General features: G+C 38.9%; 1 protein-coding gene across 19 annotated transcripts in view; it reads right to left on the bottom strand.

The window, feature by feature from the left end:
- JAKMIP3 (Janus kinase and microtubule interacting protein 3) overlaps positions 1 to 14,655 on the bottom strand; it is a 58,193-nt gene extending 43,538 nt beyond the window's left edge. For all 19 annotated transcript variants that reach the window (XM_070944842.1, XM_070944844.1, XM_070944843.1 and 16 more), the window contains exons 1-2: positions 14,521 to 14,655; positions 8,841 to 9,338 (exon numbers count right to left, since the gene is read on the bottom strand). In XM_070944842.1, coding sequence (XP_070800943.1) covers positions 8,841 to 9,338; positions 14,521 to 14,655 — 633 coding nt within the window. The remainder of the gene's footprint in view (positions 1 to 8,840; positions 9,339 to 14,520) is intronic.
- Between the last annotated feature and the right edge of the window lie 1,871 nt (positions 14,656 to 16,526).

Raw genomic sequence — 16,526 nt, 5'->3', positions numbered from 1 at the left:
GGCTACTTCCACTTTGCATTTAGCAGGTTGACTCTACCAAGACTGCATTTTAATTAATAAACAGCTTGAGAACTCTACTGCTGCCAATTATGGAAACATTGTGCTATGAAATATGGGTTTTTTTCCCCCTCTTGTCTCTCTTTCTCTCTCCAGTCTCTGCCATCTTCACTACTGTGTGTGTGTGTGTTTTTTTTTTAATCAGCTGGCTTTCAGAGCCGTGGCTATTATTTACCAGTCTGCATTAAAATCCACACGTAATTTGTAATGTCAGTTGCTTATAACACGATGGTCTTCATTAGCATTGTTAATAGCTTATACCAGCATAAGCTGCAGAAAAGAAAAGGCCATATTTTTAATGTGAAACATCTCTGTACAAAACAAATCTTTCCTGGGCACAACTATTAGAAAATCCATCTCCGGTCATTGACTAATATATAGCTTCCTCATTTTCTGCAGGAAAAATTCTAATGGAGTATATGAGGGATGTAGCATCAGAAGTTTGTCTTTCAAAGACCTTATCATATATTTTAGTTGGTTATTAATAAAGAACAGAACAGAATAACAGAGTTGGGAGGGACCTTGGAGGTCTTCTAATCTAACCTCCTGCTTAGGCAGGAAACCCTACACCACTTCAGACAAATGGTTATCCAACATCTTCTTAAAAACTTCCAGTGTTGGAGCATTCACAACTTCTGGAGGCAAATTGTTCCACTGATTAATTGTTCTAACTGTCAGGAAATTTCTCCTTAGTTCTAAGTTGCTGCTCTCCTTGATTAGTTTATACCCATTGCTTCTTGTCCTGCCCTCAGGTGCTTTGGAGAATAGCTTGACTCCCTCTTCTTTGTGGCAGCCCCTGAGATATTGGAACACTGCTATCATGTCACCCCTTTTATTATTTTAGAATAACTAAAATTCTGAGACAGTAGAAAATAAATGACCGTGTTAGTCAAGATGTCAGCGTGTCCCTCGTTTGAGATCATAGAAGCTGTAGTTCTATGATGGCAAATCTATGCCATGCGTACCTGAGGTGGCATTCAGAGCCATCTTTTCAGGCACGCAAGCTGTCACCCAACTCACCTGCAGTTGTGCATGCGTGCACACCCCAACTAGTGTTCGTGAGCTCAATTCAGGGGACCCAGCTGGTTTTTGGAGCTCTCCTGTGCACATGTGTGCATTTGCACACACGTGCAAGACTAGTTGCGCACAGCACGCACATGTGTAGATGGTGTTTGCACGCATGCATTGCGCACGCAAAAACCGCACACACACACAGATGATATGATTGCACATGCAGTGCACGGGGGAGCCGTGTGAAATCTGCATGCATGCACAGATGGTGCGATTGTGCACACAGAGTGCATATGAAAGCCGTGCACATGAGCAGATGGTGCAGCTGCACGCACAGCACACGGGGAGGAGCTGCACGTTAGCGCAGATAGCACACGCACGTGCGCAAAGCACACAAAGTGCGTGCCTGTTCGGTACTCAGTGAGTAAAAGGTTCACCACCACTGCTGTAGTCCATCTATTTGGAAGAGATCAGGTTGGGAAAACTGGCATTATAAAATAAATAAATAACTTTATTTTGTACGTGTATACACAGTATACCCATACAACAAAATTCACTTAACACCCAAAGACCAGGTCCAACACACATAACAATCCTCAAACACACTCCCACCCACACCACAATTCTTCACCCCTAAACCACCCAAACATCCACACAACAGACCAAGTAATACTGTCCAACAGCTCACTGATGGTGGCCCTATAGTTCATTGTTGAGTGCAATTATAGCTCTGGGATAAAAACTATTCAGAAAATTATTATGTCATTTAGAAGGCATCTTACCACATGAGACGATACTCATGTAATACAGTAATTGATTTATCTAGCCATCTATTTATTGAAAGAGCCCTCAAATACTTCTAATTTTGTAGCAGTGGCTTGAAATTTTTGCAAATGCTGATGAAGGTGAAACTGGGGTCTTTTGACACGTTAAACCTGATGTGACCAACTGACCACACTGGCACACAAGACATATATAAGCTAAAGAGGACAAGACACTTTTATGGAAGATTTGCTGATAATGTTACCTAGTCTGGTAATGAGAGGTTTGGGAGCTAAATGGCAAGCTCGGAGAGCAAACCACTGCCAAAATCTAAAACCCGAGTTACAAGTATTTTCTATTATTTCAACACTGAGTTACAGGTTTTCCCCCCCATTTTCTAAACACGCCTATGAAAGTCATAAGAAATCACGTAAACATTTTCTGTTGTTATGGTTTCTCTGTGGGTTTTTGCCTTTAGATTATTTTTCTATGTTATATATTATAACTAATAAATCTCAGTCTACCAGTGTAGATTCACCTTGGTAAATTGGGCTGTATTACAATTTAAAGACAGAGCTGCACATCTGGAAAAGTATTTTAGTTTGTGGGTTCTTTGTGACCCAAGTTCCCATGCAAGTCTGTATGCCTGTGTGAAAGAGGATGGATGGTAATATTCCAGGTGTGTGGCAGCATTGAGGGATTGTATCCAATGTTCCCTAAACCCTGACCTTAGCATTGTATGGACATTATAATAACCATTCATAGGTATGAGAATCTGATGTGACAGTCCCATTCCTCATTAAGATGTTTGAAATAAATTACAGTCGTGTGTTAAATGTTTTGGGATTACCTGACACATCAATTTTTTTCTCCTGATATGAAGCACCAAATGTTATTATACAATCTTCGCATGCTCCCAATAAAGTTTAATCATATGGGACTCAAATTGCACAGTTCAATCAAACCTGTCATTTCACAAATTCCCTCTGGTGGTTTCATTGCATGGCAGATTCCCATGTGGACATAGGTGAATTTTGCTCTTTAAATTTTTGACCTCATGTCCTAGAATAATGGCAAATCAATCTAATGCTGCTTCTGATCAGGGAAAAAGGAAATTAAGGAGACAGTAGGGTTGGCTTCAGCAGTGGCCTATGAAATAATAAATAAAAAATCAGAAATACAATTCATTGTGTAGACTTATCTAATACTTCACTTGATATTTGCAGTAAATAACTGAAAATAAATGGATTTCTTGTGAAGGACAAGTGTTTTCTTTTGTGTATTTTTTTAATTTTTTTATTTTTTGCTTTGATCAATTCCTAATTTGTGTCTCGGTGTTGTGTGGGTGAAAGAAGCAATAGAAATAAGATGATGCATGTGATATGACTGTATATGGTATTAAATGAAGAGGAAATATCTTCAAAGTTATAATTTCTTTTGTATTTTTTCCCCAAATGTATTATGCACAGTAGGAACTTTTATCCAGAATATGCAAACTAGAATGAGCTCAAGAGCTTTGATAAAGGATTAGCACATATTTGACAACTGCATTAAAGTATGATCAAAAAGTATATATTCATTGCAAAAGCACATATTCAGTACAAAATAGAGTGTAAAGAAATTGTTTTAAATTCAGATAAACCCAGCAGGGGGGAAAAAACGATTTTGATCAGTTATACTTAAAAATAGAAAATTCCTGGTGATTCTCTATTTGTTTAATATATTGTTCAATCATATGTTTTATGAGTTAATGAATTAAATCTATAATAATTCAATAGCAAGCTGATTAATATGTGGTCTCTGGATGACATGAGAAAGAGAAAACATTACAAATAATTACTGCATCATATGATTTGCTCATCTCGTTTTTTCTGTGGCATTAATCTAAAATGCCAAATTATATATCAACATGCAATCAAGCTTTCTTCTCTGTACAATTTTCATAGATCCAAGCAATCCAAGATTTATGACTGAATTGGGTCATTAATATAAACATGAAATGTCACCCACTGGCCTGATTAGTAAACTGATATTTTATTTAATAGGTTGCATTTCTCCAGGGGAATGTTAGCTGTAACACTTTTCTCATGTGACCTGTTGGCCTTTACCATTTTCCTAAATTTGTCCAATGGGGATATCTAAATCCACAAAAAACTGATGAGACGGAATCATTTTCCCTATCAGTTCTCGCGCAATTTGATTAAAGAGAATTATCTTTGAATTATTATTTTTTCAGAAGAACATATTGGTGAAATTCCCCTGAATGCAGAGGTTTTACACTTGTCTAGTTATAAGGTGGCCAAGGGTAAAAGATGTGAACAGATTTTATGCCTTCCTGGGCTTCAGTTAACTACCATAGCAGATGGTGTTGAGCAGTGGTGAAATCTAAAATTTGTTACTACTGGTTCTGTGGGAGTGGCTTAGTGGGGGGGGGTAATGTGACTGGGTGGGCGTGGCCATTTTAAAAAAACTTTTAAAACCATTTTTTACATGTAAAACCATGTAAAAAAATGCTTTCAAAAGGCTCTGATGATCCCAGCTGAATTGCCTGATCGTCAGAGGGTTTTTAAAAAACCCTCTGCCGATCAGGCAACTCAGCTGGGATCTTCAGAACTTGGCTCGTCAGAGCCATTTAAAAGAAAAAAAGCTTCTGATGTTTGCCCGGCTCAGCTGGGCATGGGGGGCGGGGGCAGGGATTTTTGCTACTGGTTCTCCGAACTGCCCGCCGCCATCGCTACCTACTCGCCCGAGCCGGTCCGAACCGGGAGCATTTCACCCCTGGTGTTGAGGGATGCTTCCCATTGGGCTATTTTCAGATTGGGAAGGATGGACCATCAGAGAAGTTTCTGAATTAGGAAAGTCTCTCTAAAGAAAGGAGCAAAGTTAGCAGGAGAACTTCCACCATTTCTGACAAAAGAGTAAGTAAGTAAGAGAAATATTTCATACACAAAATATTCATATGAAACTTGTACTTCTGGGCAGAGATGTCTTGGTGGGAAAAAATATCAAGGAGCTTTTTCTTGCAATTGCCTTTAATTGCCCAATATCATAGAATCATAGAGCTGAAAAGACCTTAGAAGTCATCTAGTCCAACCCGCTTCACACTGCACCATTCCTGTACATATCCAACCAACTCACTTCCCCTCTTCCCATTCCTCCCCTCCCCTTAGCTGCCTCAACTTCAAACATAGCATAACCAATCAGTCTTAATCTTCCCTGTTGGAAACTTGGGAAAGGGAGACACTTGGAAGACTGATGGGCAGACAGGAGGAGGAGGAGGAAGAAGAGGAGAAGGAGGAGGCAGCAGTATTCAGTTTGGCTTCATATATTTTTTAAACTCTGCTAAAACTCAAGATATCCAAAATATTCTAGGGCAGGGCTGTCAAGCTCAATTTCATTGAGGGCCACATCAGGGTCGTGTTTGACCTTGGGGGGAAGGGTGTGTGTGGCCAGGGTGAGGATGGGAATGGCCAACTTGATGTCACTTATGTTGGGGGCACCTGTGGTGGCCCAAGCACTCTGCCAGTGAAAATGGGCTCCCGAGCACCCCATGGGCAAGATCCAGCCCGTGGGCCTTGAGTTTGACACCCCTGTTTTAGACTGTGTTCTACTGAACTGCCAGCCTCTCAGAAGGGTTTAGCAAACTGACACGCTCAACCTTTTGAAGTAGACCAGAAAAGAAGCATAAAACTTTACTGAAAGGTTACAGAAACCGAATCTTGCAAGTTTGAAAGTATTTGTTCCCTCCCTTGTTTTCCAGAAAATCAGGGAGGGTGTTTTTGAAACACTTTCTACTCTGTTTTCTGTTTCTCTGGGCTGAGATACTTTTGCATGACCACGGTTAGGCTGCAGCTCTTACTCGTGTCTCCCAAGGTCATCCCCACATACCACAAAATGCTTGTTTCATGTTCAAAACAAAACACATTTTCTGTTTCTGCTACTCCTAAAGAGAAGTTCTAAAGAAATTTTCAAGCAGGTTGAGAACAAGAAAACAAAACTAATTTTTTAAATTAGGACAAAAAACTTTGGAGAAGAGAGATTTCAACAAAACATTAAACTATATAAAGTTTCTGAACTGCCATCTACTAAAATCCTTGTCAGGAGACCATCACACAACTGGTAGCTCTGAGATTAAAGAATTATGTTTTTTCTGATAGAGATACATGGAATTTTGGGGCTTAAACAATTGTAAGCCATTAAAAATATATGTGTTTTATTCCACTACAAGGCAAAAGACTGTTACATGGGACAGATTCAATAACACTGTATAATAAGAGCTAAAGTCTCACTTTAGAATTTCCAAATTTATCTAATCTCATACTTGTCCTGAAACATATATAGTAATTAGTTGTGTAATTGTACAATCTTTGCACATGGAGCCATTTTTAAATACAATTACTTTATTAAATCAATGACAAATCTAAAGTTACAAAAAAGAGTTTGATTAGGAAAAGATGAAATATTTGGGGAAAAAGAGATAATTTAGAGACACAGTGTCCCATACCCAAACTAGGAGGTTATCATATTGGTCACAGTGCTAACTCTTCTCTATATCAGGTTACAACACTTAACCAACTCTGGCTAATCTTGAAAAGCCAAACAAGGCTATTGGACATAATACTTTGATGGGAGACTTCCAGCACTTCCTAAAGATGTATGCTAAAGTTGAAAAAAACATCTTTTTTGAAAAAAGACAAGGGCAGAATACTTCCGTGCCACTTCCAAGAAAACAGCATGTGCTCTTATACTCATTGGGAGCTGAACTTCACACAATTGAGGCTTTTATTTTACCTAAATCAACAAAATAAAGCATTTCAAGTACAAATTATGGATTATTTTTATTTGTAAATTGCTTAATGTCATGCAAATGTGATGGGCAGTATAGAAATTGGATAAATTATTTGGATGACACAGAAACTATTTCTGCTCCTTTGGTGCTGATGAGAACAGCATTAATCATTGCTGAGGAGACATTCCTACTGACTTTACATCCCAGGAGCTACAATCCATCAAACTACATAGCAATATTGATCAATACATGTTTCTGCTATCTTGAAAGATACAGCTACAGTTTTAAATAGCCTTCTTCAAGCATTCTAAAGCAGGCAATATCAGATGAAACAGAATTAACATATTAATAGCATGTAAAGTTCTGAAGTAGAAAACTTTCATTGTCACAGTTTCACGCTTCACAATGTAGATTGCAGGATATGATGTTATCATGATGTATTGTGGAAATTTCTTGGACATCCTCCCCACTTCAATCTGACAATAATGATTATGAAGAGAAGAGGTGAAAAAACAGTGATGGGACTGAGCATAGCTTATTCCTTCCTTGTACATTGCTTTTTCTACATTTCAGGTTGTCTAAATTCATGCTAAAGAATACATTAATGAAGAAAATAACTATGAAAGATAGAGACACTACACCAGTAACAGTTTTCCCTTTTGCTTTTGCATTTTACAAATTGGATTTGATTTGATTGCTAGTGGTCAATATTATTCCTTTATAAATTCCTTTTATAGAACCTATACTATTTTATCCTAGCTAGTGCATTAAAATTAAAATTGTTTACTAAAATAGAGGATATCATCACTTTAAATCTTTTGGTTAAATACTTTAAACAACTTCAATAAACTTTAATTGTGATAACAATTACAGTCCCAAAATCTGAAAATTAAACACCTGTTGGGGAGGAAAGAAAAATAAACACAAAACATTACAAACACATTATCCAAAGATATCATTTTAAACCTTTCAAAAGTACTTTTGAATGATTTATGCAAAATTATATAATGCAAGTATGTTAGTCTGGAAATTGAAAGAAAGGAAGAGTAATTATAAATTACTTATTTTTCTATATGGAAAGCATTGCACAATTTAAATGTGCAGGATAACAGAAATAAATGTTCTGTGTGTGGATTTAGCTGCATAAAAACATGCCTAGCTACATACTCTATGTAAGTACTTTATAGTTTTATAAAATATCACATACGAAACCTCTTAGCTTAATTCAGTGGCCACCATCAAACAATGCTATATTTAGTAAGTTTCACTGAATTCCAAGAGAATTATTTCTTTTACATTAGGTTGTGAAATGATTTTGAAATTCTTGAAGTGATTATACTTAACTTAAATATTGGATCTAGAGACCACTCTGTGGTTTCACCAACTTAATCAACTCACTTGGTAATAGAATACAAAATTCCAAAGATAGAAATAGATACAATAGATTTCAGCAGGGATTAAAAAGTCTTTAATGCCTTATAAAACAATACTTTATTTCCAGATCTACGTACTATCAGCAATGCTCCTTTTAGAAGCCTCTGACAATAGAGCAAATGTGTCCAAGACAGAGTTGAAACACTTTCCCTACTATATAATTCAGACACTTCACTTCTATTATTCCATGATAAGAACAGTAAAGCAACCAATAATTTATGCAGGTAAATTTAAAATCTGCACATCCAGGAGACTGAAAAAGAAATGTCATTATTTCCATAATCAATACACAATACAAGAAGTGCAAAAGAAATCCTTATGCTAATATCACATACCTGTTTTTCAAGCTCAGAAAGTTAGAAAGGAACCCCAACTTCTGCAGAATACTAATTTATTTTTGTGAGAAGCTCATAATCCAGATGGAATTAATTATAATTTGGAGCAGATGACATGGCAACAATGCAATCGACAACCAGAATCAAATCTTTCAGCCAGCGACAGCTTGTGACAAAAGGTCACAGAGCATCCATTGCAGAGATAACCACATCTAATGAGCTTTTCATTAGTGTTGGAAAAAAGATCTGAAGGATCTATCTAGATTAGCTGTCCAAAAGGAGGATGCTTGGCCATCTATATTAAATTATTTTTAGTGTAAACAACATGGAAACAACATTCACTTCCCCTTATTAAATGGCCATCTATATTAAATTATTGTCAGTGTAAACAACAGGGAAAGAGCATTTACTTCTTTCTATTAAAATAATCAAAATGATGGAAAACTGCATACCAGCCTGCGAATTTCCCGATCACAATCTCTCTTTATTCGGGTGATTTCTTCTTGATGTAAGTGATAAACGCTCCGTATCTCTGCTGCTTTTATTTTATCAGCTTGAATGACTACCGATAAAGCTTCCTCCACTTGTTTCTTAGCCCCCTTCAGTTCCAAAATTTCCTGCTGCATTTTAATTTTCTCCGCTTCAAATCCTTTCTTGGCCTCTTCTTTTGCTTCAGAGTAGAGTACCGTCTTAACCTTGTCAGGTGTCCCATCTCGTACAGCGTTAAGTAAGGTTTGGAGTCTTTGAATTTCATTATCTTTAATTTTGATAACTCTAAGAAGCTCAGCCTCGTGCTGTCTTAAAAGTCCTTCGCGAACACCCTGGAGCTCTTTCATTTTTTCTTCATGAAGTTTAGCCTTGAGTTCCGTTACAATGACTGTGTTTTTATGCTGTTCGTGTTCTTTAATCTGCCTAGCTTCTTGGTTTTTCTCCCTCTCCAATTTGCTGGCCTAAAAGACAAGGAAAGAACCTTCAGTGTGTTAAAACAGCGTCTTACCACAGAATTATACGCATTATTCCATGTACTATTGAAAATTCTTATGATTCAATTGGCAGGGTGATAATCCCTCAGTTCACAAAAGATCAAAGGAAACTTGTGTAGGTGGGCCACCCTTAGTCCTTTTTCAGCGTTTCTGACATCAAAGCTTCCTAATTTTTTTTTCTGTAGGGAATTCCTCCATTTAGACAGAGAAAATAAATTTTATGTGAATTCTATATATGGTAAAAATCCAAATCAATGTAGCAATGTATAACAGGACTGGGTGTATCTTCTGGACTCTATCCCTTCCTGAAAGGTCTCATAACCAGCTGATTCCTCCAATATCAGAAATTCATGCACTTTCCTATTTTCCAATATCAGAAACAAATTTCATTTCTGAGCTTTCTCAAAAGTTAATAAACAGTGCCAGAGATGAAAATATGACTTGCCTGAACCATACTTTTGAAGGAAGTTAGCACCCACCCTTCTCCTAGAAGAATGAAATATTTTAGGAAATATTAAAAAGGCAAAACATTATATTTCATTGGATGAGAAATGGAGAAAAACGTTTTAAAGACAAAGCAGTTCAGGGGTGGTTCTACTTACCTTTACTACCAGTCTGAATGGGATCGCACGTGCATGCTCGCTGTGCTCGGTTTTACTACCGGTTCTATAGAACCAGTTCGAACCAGGGGCAACCAACCACTGAAGCAGTTCCCTGCAGCTCACTCATTCCCCTCACCTTTGTCAATGGGCCATTAAGGACATAATGGGACCTATCTAGCAGCAGAAACTCACTACATTGCACCTGGGAAGATTACATCAGCCAGCAAAGCTAAGACCCCCACCCCCTGGGAGTCTGACAACCAATCAGGATACATTTCTTATACAGGAACAGGAAACACTAAGATGGGTCCCAAGAGAGGATATAAAATGAAGGGACTCTCGGCATTTCTGCCCTCCCCCCCCTTTTCTCCTTCACCCAACATCTTGAAGCAGGACCAGGACCTCAAAAGCATGTGGTTCTGTCACCATTAAACCATCTTTCCAAGCAGTCCCCATGTTTCCAGTGCCTTTTTCCCCATTTGGAACTGAATGTCCAGAAGGAGATTTCTTCCAACACTTTTAAATAACATACACATGAATTTTTAGCAGTGTCCTGTTAGGAATGAAACTGTTGCAAGCAGGAGTTTAATACTACAATGCTGCCGAGTTATTCAGAATATAATTTGTACAAGAATTTGGAGTCACATTAAAACTCCTAATTGGAAGAGATGCATAACTGCAGAACACTGGCCTATAATTGCTTGTTTGCAGCTGGTATTAACAACATGTAAGATATGCCTAACCTAACAGATGGCTTATTTTTCATTAGTGACAAGTTAGTTTGCTATGCAAGCTGATTATATCATCAGTTATAGCAATGTCCAATACAATCAATACTGTAATCTAAAATAGCTTTTATTTAAGCTATATATCTGTTACAACTGGACAGTATAATGCTTTAAATTTTAAGATGAAGTTGCACAGGAATAGTGGGAAATAGTGGAATAATATATGTGAATTGCAAAGCACCTAGATGCTTTTAATCCTACAGGGTTTTTTCCCCTCAAAAAGTAGTATCTAGCATCTAATTCTTAAATCTGAATTGCGTTGTTCAAGTATGCTCAAGTATGTTCTTCACTAAAATATTTAGGATTCTTTTTTAAGGTAAATTTAAAGATGGTAACTAATAGTGGCTTTTCTTGATCACATATCCTCTAGATCAGGGGTGTCAAACTCGTGGCCCGCAGGCCGGATGCGTCACGTGCTGTTCCCGCCCGGTTTAGCAAAGGGGAAAAAAGTCCCGATACATCACGTGACACCGCTGTGACGATGTGAGTTTAACAATCCTGGTCTAGATGGATTGGACTACAATTTCAAAAAATTCTGGGAAATGTCATCCTACATATTTAAATGGCACTTGTTAACCCAATCAGTGCAGTGCTATATGTATGCATGAACTCACACATACATATACAGACATTTATAAGAATCAGAATTTGTTTTACTTTATATTCATCCATTCTAGCAGCTGGGGAGCTGAATAGGCAAGATGGTCAAAGAGTAGTGAGGAATTATGAATAAAGTGTATGAAATGAGGCAGAAAACTAAATTCTGAAGAACAGTGGGTGGCTTGGGCAATGATATTGAAATGAAAGAGACATTCACTTTCCATGCCCAACATTTTACCTTTATTCCAATTAAAGAATAGGAAGATATAACTGGACTGTAATGGACACATAGGTACTGGAATCCAGCAAGAAGTAAGGATGGTACCATAGTTTTATATAAGGAAAGTCTGCTGTGAAGGATGTTAAAAAATAAGCATATCTTGCCAAGAATGGGTGTTCTAGCATGGCATTGGTATGCTTTATGTACCCTTCAAAATGAGGCAATGTGTAGAGGACAAGTGAAATCCTACACCAATGAATTGGAATAACTTCCACAAAACTGTTTAGCAAACTGTGAACCTCTACCAAAATTATTTGATTTGGCAAGTCATGCAAACAGAAAGTATGGTTAAAAAAGATGGGCAGTTACTTGAGCTAAAGGGAAAAAAAGAGCAAGGAATAAAATGGTACTATGAACTTTTGATAGAGTTCAAGATCAAATCCATGGAGCCCATTTTCCATGGATGGTAGTGATATTAATCCTATTCTAATCAATAGAAGAGAATACGTTTCCACATTAATAATACTGCTGTGGGGTCCTTATCCATAGTGCTGTTCTGGTTTTATACAAGTCTTGTATTGCCAATCCAGTAACCTTGGGAAACAGATGTTTCTTAACTCTGAAATTCTCATTACCACCATACATAAACAAATATTCTGTAACTTTGAGGTGGTCTCATTATCACTTGACATAAACAAATACTGAACCATGTGATGATTTCACTGCTGCATGATATAAACAAATGCTCCTTAATCTTGATGGCCTCATCTAAGCAGGCAAAGTATTCCAAACACAAGATGAGATGATCTGGTCCTTGACAAACTCTAGTTACACGAAGCCATCAAAAAGGGGTGTGAGTAATGGTTGTTCAGAGCCTATGTAAACTAGTCCAAATTATCACGAGATGGAACTTCAATGCAGACCTAACTGAAAGGGCAATACATGTGTGCTGTACTCTCTTGGGTTTGTTCTCTCACTGGCAACAAGGACATAATGTCTTTCTTTCTTTGACAAAGTGTACTCTTCATTATTCCTGAATATTCTTCGAATGCCGTATTGGGTTATGTTATATTTCAGCATTCTTGAATATTCTTTCATTGCTGCTTCATGTTATTGTGTTATTTTCTCATTCTCTCCTGGAATAAAGCTTGGAGTGGGTCATACTGTGTGGCCATTACTTCCAAATCTAGACGAAGCTGTGACCCAACCCAGATGGAGCGGGGACAGAGCGATACAGAAATTTCAATGAAAACACTCAGTTTGCACAGAAAACAAATATTTGCCAAAATACATCTTCAGCTTTGGTTGGCTATTCTAAAAGCAAATGCATACTTCAGGCTTCACCCTGCACCATAACCATAGCTTGGGTTTTTTTTCCCATATAGAAACTGCCAAATTAGCAAATCAGATGTGTTCTGCGAATGGATTTACCTCAATGCCCCCTCCCTCTTCCAAAGACCATCCTGGCAGTTCTACTCCTTGATGTACAGTACATGCTGACAATGCAGCTGGTTTTGCCTCCAAAGGGGACCAATTAGAGAATGTGCTGAATAATTGATCAAAATGCACGTTCTATAAAGAATGGCTCCAAACCAATCTTCAGACTTCATTCCTCCAGAGTAATATTGAAGACTAAGACTTTGTTTAAAGTTCACCACATCTTTTTGCAATTGGATTCTTATGCTATATCCTATTACAAAACGACATCTATTTGGTGGGCTTTATTCAGGATGATAATGGGGGCGATTACTGGGAGGAGATAGAGGGTTTGATGAACTGGTATAATATGTTTTAGACCAGTTTTAAAAGTAGGCTTAAATGTAGGAAAAACAAGAGAGACCATTGTTGATTTCAGAAAAGCAAACATAGCCATACACCTTTGTGTATTAACAATCCAACTGTGGAGGTGGTTAGTATCATGTTTCTGGGTGTGCAGATGACTAGCAGCTTAGCTTGGTCACTCAACAGTGGTGAAGCAGGCACAGTAGCGCCTCATTTTCTGCATTGTATGAGAAAAGCACATCTTCCTTCAACTGTCCTTACCACTTTGTCTAGAAGGACGATTGAAAGCATCCTGTTCGTATTGTATTACTGTTTGGTTTGGCAGTATTACTGTTTTGGACAGGAAGATGGTGCAGAGAGTGGTGAGGACCGCAGAAAAAATTATTGGAAGTTCACTTCCTTCTATCTAGGACATGGCATCTAAGCACTGCTTAACAAGAGTCTGCAGTATTGTCATGAATGCTGCACATCCTCTCCATGACTGATTTTCTTCATTACCTTCTGGGAGGAGGCTTATATATATCGTGGTGGTGGCTCAGGAGCCTCATCCAGCAGAATTCCACGTAGCTACTGGCCCACTTCATCTGCTTGTTCGTAGCCGCAAAGGAACAGGAGGCCAAGCAATGCAGTGCCACATCCACAAAGCAGTTGTTGGGCGTGGATGGCCTGGCTGTGGGAGCCCTAAGCTAAGCCAGTGGGGGGCGTGCGGGGCAGTTCCAACCCCCCTTGCCTCAGTTCGTGTTGGCGGCACTGCAAGCAGCCAGATGGAATGACTGGCTGGCCAGTTGTGTAGGCACTTAAGTAGGGCTTATTTTGTGGGTAGAGCTTATATTAGGTGCATGCGTAAAAACATGCTAGGGCTTATTTTTGGGATAGGTCTTATTTTGGGGGAAACGGGATATGTGTGTGTGTGTGTGTGTGTGTGTGTATGCATGTGTGTGTGTGTATAGCATGTGTATGTGTATGTTCATGTATGGGTATGAGGTCTCTTTTGAGAGCGGGCTTCAAAATTTCATTTTTTAATGTGTACCAGTGTGTTCACAAAAAAAAAAAGTGACGATAAAGGTTATCACGCAAAGTTTACTTATTAGAGCAAGAAGTAAGTGGCTGGACAACTTTAATTTTCCTGGAAAATTTTAAGTGGGAAAGATGCACACCTTACTCTTTTCTTGCTGAAGTTCAATTTGAATATCTGTGAGCTTTGCCCTGAGCTCTTCATTAGCAGCTTGCAAGGCAGCTAAAGCGTCCGGTTTTTCTCCTTTAGCTCGAAAGCTGGCACCCTTCTTTGACATCGTGAGACGGTCTGGCGAGAGGGGTAAAAGCCCAGGCAGAAAGAACCTTCCGTTCTCATCTAGTCCTTGATTCTCTTCCACGACATGGTTTCAGTTCCCTGCATAAAGAGAAATAGCAACAGCACTTAGCAATAGCGTTTAGACTTATATACGCTTCACAGTGCTTTTATAGCCCTCTCTAAGAGGTTTACAGAGTCAGCATATTGCCCCCAACAATCTGGGTCCTCATTTTACTGACCTCAGAAGGATGGAAGGCTGAGTCAACCTTGAGCCTGGTGAGATTTGATCTGCCAAATTGCAGTCAGTCAGCAGAAGTATCCTGCAGTACTGCACTCTAACTACTGCGCCACCACGGCTCTTATAACCATTGTGGTGAATCCAAGAAAGACTGTTACTAGCATATACTGAGATTAAAGGGACAAAAAGGATTGAGGAAAAGACCACAGTCAGAGAGGGATCAAACAAGGGGTGAAATTCACTTACCTTCCCTACTGGTTCGCAAATGTGCACGCACCTCTTGTTTGCTTGCTTTGCTCGCATGCGCCATCATCCGCGCATGCACAAAGCCTCCACAAAACATTCACAGAGGCTGAATATCATCACAAAAAAGGGACATCATGACGTCTGCATGGGTGGGCGGGGCTTTGCACAGTTGGCCCTACTGTATCACGCGATCCGGTAGGAACCAGCTGAATTTCACCTCTGGATCAAACATCTTCACTATGGTATTTATCAGAAATGCCAGGTGGCCTCCCAACAAAGTTTTTGCAAGTATTAAAAAGCTATGGCTAAAGGCTATAATTGGGGGAATTTGCAGGAATTTGGAATGGGGGATTTCTCTGGGTTTTTAAAGAGGGCCATCCAAAGCCCAGCGACTTTGTTTGCCTCATTGCCAGTCATTTTTTAGTAAACTCAACTTCTGTATGATTTATATTAGGGTTGTTCAGAGCTTCAGATCCAAAGGGAGAAAACAGTGGTTCAGAGCAAGTATAAGTGTTTATGAAGCACCCACCAAAAACTCCTTATAAAGTTTTCTTTTTCTGGGAGAGTTCAGCTGCCCCATGGCTGTCCTCTGATACTAAGAGAATATGTGTTAGATTTCAGGAATTGCTGGTGGGTGCTATCACACATTATCTCTTCAGATCCAAAGAACCACCATCCTTAATTTATAATGAATTAGGTTCCAATACAAAACCAATATAATATTGAAATCTGTCACCACATGGTTTTTATAATCTACAAAGCCATTTTATTCTGAGTCTCATAGTGATTTGAGCTCAGGATGCAACAAAAGTATTCTCATATACATAGTTAGAAATTCAGAGGAGGAGAAGGAGGAGGAGAAAGAGAAGAAAGAGATCTTAAACTTTCATACATTTCTCCCTCTTTGTTCTCTGGCTCTGCTGAAAAAACTCTGAATTTTTCTCTTCTATTTCAGATTATACACATCTTATCTTGATGTCTGAACTTGGACGTACTGTACTGCAGTGGTGGGTTCCTCCTGGTTTGGTCCGGTTCGGCTGAGCCGGTAGCGGTGACGATATGACATCACCGAACCGGTTCTCCCCCCCGCCCTCCCATCCCCCACCCCCCATGTTATTATTACCTTTTATTTGGTCCCACCCCCAATCTATTGCTGCCTCCTGAGTCCCAGCTGATGACTAGAGGGAAAAAAAATGTTTAAACTCTTGCCGCGGGGCTTCAAAGGGCCGTCCTACAGCTGATCAGTGTTAAAAGCAAACAAATGAGTCAGGTCGTAAGTGCGAGGACCTTCCAGAAATGACTCTGACCAGCTACCCATGCCTACCTAGTCACATGACCTCCACGCCACACCCACAAAATAAGCCACGCCCACAGAACCGGTAGTAAAA

The sequence above is a fragment of the Pituophis catenifer genome, unplaced genomic scaffold, assembly GCF_029215685.1.
Source record: "Pituophis catenifer annectens isolate HBS135680 unplaced genomic scaffold, rPitCat1.0.hap2 SCAF_6, whole genome shotgun sequence".
Taxonomy (NCBI): Eukaryota; Metazoa; Chordata; class Lepidosauria; order Squamata; family Colubridae; genus Pituophis; species Pituophis catenifer.
This window is presented reverse-complemented; position numbering and strand designations above follow the sequence as displayed.